The sequence below is a fragment of the Chaetura pelagica genome, unplaced genomic scaffold (assembly GCF_000747805.2).
Source record: "Chaetura pelagica isolate M959 unplaced genomic scaffold, ChaPel_1.0 scaffold133, whole genome shotgun sequence".
Classification (NCBI taxonomy): domain Eukaryota; kingdom Metazoa; phylum Chordata; class Aves; order Apodiformes; family Apodidae; genus Chaetura; species Chaetura pelagica.
In genome coordinates, this window is record NW_009952795.1 from 144,103 (window position 1) to 150,782 (window position 6,680).

Consider the following 6,680-nt stretch of genomic DNA (forward strand, 5'->3'; position numbering starts at 1 on the left):
GGCAAGGACACAGAAGGGCCGGGCGGCTGCGGGACCGAATGAGGCTCGGGAAAGCAGAGCCCAAAGAGGAGCTCTGCGCGTGTTTCCCACCCAGGGTTTTCCCTTGGCTTTCCCAGGGTCAGGCTCCCGTTGGGAAGGCCGAGCAGTTCCGCGCCCCTCTCTCGGCAGGTCGCTGAGGCAGGATGGGTTTGGCTGAAGACAAAGTCTACGAACACATTTTGAAAAACCTCAGCCACTTCAAGAACATCCGCGTGGCCTCGCTGGCCGATTCCCTCAGCTGCCTGACCGACAGCGACAGGGTAACAACAACACCTTGCCCTGCCATCCCCTTCCCCCCCGGGTGCGGCTCAGGCAGGGCACCCCTGCCTTCCCTCCGAGCCAGACCCTCAAGGTGCCCCGCGTGTTTTATTCAGGATGAGCTCCACGCCCGGGAGGAGGCCCGGGGCAGCCGGGCCACTGGCTATAAGTTTTACCAGCACCTCAAGTGCCGGCAGGGCTGGGGAACCGATCTGATCAACGCGCTGCGCCAGAACAACGCGGGGCACCTGGCTGATGAGCTGCAGCACGTCTATGACTCCTGGAAAACCCGTACGTAGCTCGTCGTCCCTGATGCCCCAGGGGGTCTGGTGGAGGTGGGGACCCCAACTATGTCTCCTAGTGTCCACCAAGCAGCTTTGCAGGGGGCTGGGGGTGTCTGTTGCTGTCCCCAAGGGACACTGTCCCCAAGGCTCGCACTGGTGATGTGCCTAGGGATGGTTGTTGGAAGGTGCTTGGGTTGGCAGTGGGCTGGGCTTCTCACCTGGAGGGGAAATGGAAAGGGGAATAGTGGGGTGCTGTGGGACTGGCTGTTGTGTGGACAGAGCAGGGGGATGCAAGGAGCTGACTCAGCCCTGCAGTCGTCCTCTGCATCCTCAGCTTTTCCCCTGACATCCCTGAGAAGGGACATCTCTACGCCAGGACGTTGCTGTGCTGGGACACTGGCACAACCCTGTGTCAGGGTGGAACTTTTTGCATGGGCACGTAGCAAGAGGATATGGGGCAACGGTTTGAAACTTGAAGAGAGTAGATTTAGATTAGATCTGAGGAGGACATTCTTTACTATGAGGATGGTGAGGCACTGGAACGGGTTGCCCAGGGAGGTCATGAAAGCCCCATCCCTGGCAAGTGTTCAAGGGCAGGTTGGATGGGGCTTGGAACAACATGGTCTAGTAGGAGGTGTCCCTGCCTGCACAGGGGTGTTTGATCTAGATGATCTTTAGGGTCCCTTCCAACCCAAACCTTGCTATGATTCTATGATCTGTTGATCTGTGGAGAGATGTCCCAGAGGAGACCTGGCAGCAGAGAGTTGTCCTAGATCCTGACGTCCCTGCTGATGAGCTACCTTGGTTCCTCCAGGTCCCCATCGTGCAGTTCCTACCTCCGTCCCTCCTGCAGACCGTCCCACCTCCAGTTTCCAGAGGCCATTCCCAGAGCCCACTCCTGTTCCATACGCCCCGCTGGCTGCGCCGCCGCACCAAGACCTGCCCACAGGCTGCCCTCTGCCTCTCCAGCCCAGTGCTACCACCACCAGCACAGAGCTGGATGCCCGGGCCCCGGTGCAGGAATCGGTGAGTGGGACATGCATCAGACAGGGACAGAGGTCCCTTTAGGACCAGAGCATTGGTGCAGTGGGATATGGGGAGCCTGTGGTAGGGCCAGGCTCCTTGGGGGACACCCCAGGCAGCCTCTTGCTGCTGATCGTTGCTGCATGTTTGCTGCATCTGGGAACTTACAGCCTTCATATGGCCCCTGTAACTGCTCCCCTGTCCTGCTTCCCCTCTGTGGGTGGGAGTGCAGGGTCTGCTCTGTTAGTCCAGGCTCTCCTCAAGCTGTGTGGTGGGTGCCAAGGAGAAATCCACTTCATCACCCTGCTCATCTGGGCCACTGGGTCAGGGTTTGGGGCACCTCAGTGGTCCTAGACACCCTCATCCTGGCACAATGATTTAACACAGCTCATTTCCTTCCAGCTCCCCAAAAACCTGGAGCAGGAGAGCCCCCAGCCACCTCTCCCTGGGAGCGTGGTCTGCGATGGAGTGAGTGATGGGCACGGTGGAGAGGGGCATCTCTCACACTCCACTAAGGCCATGCAGGTGGCAGTGGGGACCCCCGGAGCAGGCAGAGTGGCCGTGCCATCAGCTGTCCCCCCGGAGCCGGGCCCGGCCTGGCCAAGCCGCCAGCAGCACCCAGTGTGTGTGGACAATGGGTGTTTTGGGAACTCCAACCACCTGCACCGCGGAGCGCCAGGCTTGGGTCTGGGCAGGGCCCTTCCACCCAAGGAGGCGGGTGCTGCTCGCAGCCCCGAGCAGCCCAGGAATGAGCCCCAAGAGGACTCCTACGTCTCCACTGAGTCACCCCCGAGGCTGGAGGAGGCCGCTCTGGCTCAGCCCCCAGACTCTGTGCCAAAAAAACCAGCTGTGAGCAGCTCTGAGCACAGTGAGACCCCGGGCAGCTTTGTGGATGTGCGCAGCCCCCTCCTTGTACAGCAGCAGTTTGATGTGGAGCAGAAGCAGGTCAGGATGCTGCGAGAGCATGGAGGAGATGGAGGTGAGTTTTCTTCCCAGCAGCTCTGTGTAGGCACTCTGCTGATTGGGAGCAGGGCTGAAGGTGCTGCCAGATGTTTCTCACTACAAGAAGGACATGGAGGGGCTGGAGTGTGTCCAGAGAAGGGCAAGAAGGGCAATGGAACTGGGGAAGGGGCTGGAGCACAAGTTTTATGAGGAGCAGCTGAGGGAGCTGGGAGTGTTTAGTCTGGAGCAAAGGAGGCTGACGGGAGACCTGCTGGCTCTGCAACTGCCTGAGAGGAGGTTGGAGCCAGAGGAGGTCAGCCTCTTCTCCCAGGTAACAAGGGATGGGACAAGAGGAAATGGGCTCCAGTTGTGTCAGGGGAGGTTTAGATTGGATGTTAGGAACAATTTCTTCATGGAAAGGGTTGTCAGGCCCCATCCCTGGAGGAATTTCAAAGCCGTGTAGATGTGGTGCTGAGGGACGTGGTTTAATGGTGGCCTTGGAAGGGCTGGGTGTACAGTTGGACTTGCTGGTCTTTTCCAACCTAAATGATTCTGTGGTTCTTTTCTATGATTTTCTGCCCTCCATGTTTGTCAAGGAGGATGGAGGGTGGCAGAGAAGGTGCAGATGTGGGATAGGGCTGTGCTGGGAGGCCATGGGGACTCTGCCAAAGAAGAGTGCTGGCTGTTGGTGCAGGAAAGCCCCAGCTTGCATCTGGTTTCATGGACACTCAGGAGTGCTCACAGAGGTGAAGAGAACAGCTCTCTGCTGTTGCCACCCATCTCCTCTCTCCATCTCCTGGGCTCCAGTGACCTCCCCGAGGAAGGAAGTGGGGTTGGGTTGTGCAGAAATCCAGCCTGGCAGCTTGCTTCCCCCTGGTTTTCCCTCCAGTTGTTGCAGCTGTTGCTCACTGTATTTTGGTACAACATCCTGACCAGGACCTGGCAGAAGCACTTGCTTCATTTCTGATAGAAGATACCTCAGCTGAATGTCCTCCTCCCTGTGTGACCCTCTCAGCTCTGGCAGTGTCCTGTTCCAGCCTCCCTGGGGAAGAGCCAAACTTGTTTTTTATGTCTCCCAATGAACATCATATCTTTTGTTTTCTTCCCAACAGACACTGGGATGGAAACAGCCACTCCAGCCCCTAGTCCTGCACCCAGAGATGCTTCTCCATCCTGTGACACCTCTGCAAAGCTTCCTGTACAAGAGAAAGAACTGCCCAGGGGGGACACAGCCAGCAGCACCCCCTCCATGCTGACCAAGGAGAAAGTAGGTGACCTTTCCTGTTACCACTTGCATTTCATACAGGTCCTTGCAAACTCCCCCTGGCTGGGAGATTTTCTGCTGCAGTGTAAGATTTTGATCTGGTGGTGAGTTTAGTCAGAGCTTTCTACCCCACTGTGATCACATCCCCATCCTAATGCTGTTATTTTGGAGCATGGGAGAAGGGAGCCAAGATTTGCAGGCTTTTGATTCCTTATTTTTCCTCCTTGACTTGCCAGTCAGCCTCCTGGCTTCTAGGTGCCGTTTTTCTACCCTTCTCCTTGCTCTTTCTCTCCTTTTCCTTCCCATATCTCTGCTGAATCCAAAAGACTCCCTGGAGCCCCAACACCTCCCTGCCCCTCTACGTCTCTGAGCGCTGGGAGTTAGTTACCTGTGACCCAACCTTGCTGTTGGTTGGAGATGTGGTGGTTGAGCAATGAAGTGGGTTTGTTGTGTGATGTAGGTCTCCAGAACCAGGCCAAATGGGTGCTCCCCATGGCACCCAGCCCCTCTCGTTGTCTCCCAAAGGTGCTCCCAGCCTCAGTGGACCCTCTCCCAGCTGTTGCAGGAAGATCTGAAGGCACGTCTGGGAGGACGGCACCCTGCGCGAGCTCTGCTACAACCATCTGGTTGCCTTGCAGCAACAACGAGAGTGATGTGGAGCTCAGCAAGCCAGGTGTCCTCTCCATTTCTGGGAAGAGCTCAGAGGCAGATGGTAGAAGCCACAGCAGGCCTTCTTTTGTGTTGCCCAATAGCCTCACCTTCAGCAGCGACCCGCTCATGGTGAGCACAGATAGCTCAAGCTCAGGAAAAGCACTCTCCAAAGTCTCCTCAGCGTGCCCAACACCCGTGGCTCCTGAAGACCTTGGGGGAGACGAGGCAGCTGGAGCAAGCAGAGACTCACGTCCACCTCCAAGCTGGGACAGCAACTCCCTGGGCACTCACGAGGTCCGTGTGGACCATCACCCCAGCACCCAGCTTGAGGCAGGCAGCAACCTCCAAGATGGAGCTGATCCCCTTGGAAACCCTCCAGTTTTTGACTCAAGCAGGGGCCGTGACACTGTGACCAGTGTCCCCCCAGGGGACAGCAACCGACCGTCCCTGCTGTACCTCCTGCCAGCTGTGGGCATTGCTGTGATTTCAGTGTTCCTGGTGTACACTCGATGGAAGAAATAGTGCTGGGGGGGCGTGGGATGCCACCACCATCACTCAGCTTGAGGGATTCATCTTCATAGCAGGAATTTGGTCAATGTGTTTAAAGCCTGAAGAGCAGCAGGGACCCGGGGGAGACAGTAGGGGCATCTTTAAATCTCCTTCTGGAAGGTTTTGCTGGAAGAGGCCTTGGTTGTGTGATGCTGTTGGGTTTGGGTTCGTTTGCTCCCATTTCCCAACTATCTTCTTGTCTGTAGCTTTCTCCTTTTACCCCCACAGAGAGGGTCTCACTCAGGGAGCAATCACTTGAGTCAAGAAACAGTCCTCACTGTGATTCTCCACATCTTCCTTGTTCAGTCCCCAGGAGGGCCCCAGGGAAATGCCTTGATGGTCCAAAGGGAACAACCATCACTGAGCACTGAATTTGTCTTATTTGGTGTCTCTGGCTCTGCTGCTGGGACTTTGGCAGGTCTCTGCTGCTTCTCTTCTCTGGTGCTGGGTGCACGGGCAGGACCCTGGTGCACCAAGTCACGTTGCCTTCTCAGTGGTGACAAGAGACACTCCTGTGATGAGAACCAGACCAGACCATGTGCAAGCTGTCCCCTCTCTTGGGAGCTGTTCTGCTTTGGTTATTTGCTTCAGAGCATCCTTCCCTGGTCCTGAGGGTCAGGGATGGGTTCTGGGATGGCTCTGCAACACTGACACCCTGGGGATGAAGCTAAGGGTCAGGAAAAGCCCCATCTAACCGGCTTCCTCAAGGAGCAACCTCACTTCACACCTCTCCCAGCAAGGAAAGGAGGCTATGCTTTCAGAGGAATGTTTTGTGCATTGCCAGCATTAAGGGGACGTGGTCCCAGATTGTTGGGTGTCTCCAGTCTTTAGGCTGTATTTTTTGAGCCTGACTAGGAGGGTGGATGTAGTTCTTGCCTTTCCCGATACCCGGTGCTATGGGATGGAAGGTAGGAAGCTTGTGTCCAGGCTGGGACACAAATAGGATTGACTCTGCACTGCAGAGAGGCCTTACCCAGTGGCTGGGATGCTCTTGGTTGTCTCCCAAGGTCTGGTTTAAAATTGCAGCCCATGATTTCCATGCTATCCGTAGGGATCAGCATGGAGTGAGAGGGGATAGGGCTGCAAGATTCCTAATATGAAATCCTCAAACCCAAACCAATATTCCCAGCTTCCTCCTGCTCAGAGCAGCTTTTCGAGGCAGAAGTGACCCTGCTCAGTGGCTGCTCTTGTGCACTTCTAGCTCCAGGCAGTTTTGTGATCCTTATGTCACTGCAGCTGCAGGTTGGTCCCCATCTCATCTACTCCCTCCCAAAACTACAGGGTCATTAAAGAACCAAAACTACTTTTCTGTAGTTAAAGGGTTATTGTAGCTAGGTTTGTTTCTTTTTTAAGCTTTAAAAATGCCAGCACAGACTTTGGGGTGTTCCCACCTTCCTGTAATTTGGTGGGGGGCAGCAGGGAAGCTGTGGCAGAAGGCAGGACAGGTCAGACAGAAATTCTGGCTCTCCAGTGTGGATTTGCACAGCTCTGCTGCCAGGGGCTGGCACAGTTTGAGTCTGGCCAGCCTGCCAAGGATGCTGTGGGCTTTAAACCATTGCAGTGGCCTGGTGCAGATGGCCCAGCTGCACTCCTCATCCAAGCTATTCCTTCTTCCTTGCTTTACTGTGTCCAGTAATTTATTCCTCCTGGATTCCTGCACAGCTTCCCAA

General features: G+C 55.9%; 1 protein-coding gene across 1 annotated transcript; it reads left to right on the top strand.

Moving 5' to 3' along the window:
* Positions 1–182: 182 nt before the first annotated feature.
* On the top strand, positions 183–4,983 carry MAVS (mitochondrial antiviral signaling protein). Its single transcript, XM_009994714.1, has 6 exons — positions 183–299; positions 414–588; positions 1,396–1,607; positions 2,007–2,583; positions 3,659–3,813; positions 4,336–4,983. The coding sequence occupies exons 1-6, from the start codon at positions 183–185 to the stop codon at positions 4,981–4,983; spliced, it is 1,884 nt and encodes a 627-aa protein (XP_009993016.1).
* Positions 4,984–6,680: the final 1,697 nt, after the last annotated feature.

Coding starts and splice junctions, on each gene's coding strand:
- MAVS (XM_009994714.1), top strand. CDS start 183: ATGGGTTTGGCTGAAGACAAAGTCTACGAACACATTTTGAAAAACCTC. Junction 300..413: donor GCCTGACCGACAGCGACAGG/GTAACAACAACA, acceptor TGTTTTATTCAG/GATGAGCTCCACGCCCGGGA. Junction 1,608..2,006: donor GGGCCCCGGTGCAGGAATCG/GTGAGTGGGACA, acceptor ATTTCCTTCCAG/CTCCCCAAAAACCTGGAGCA.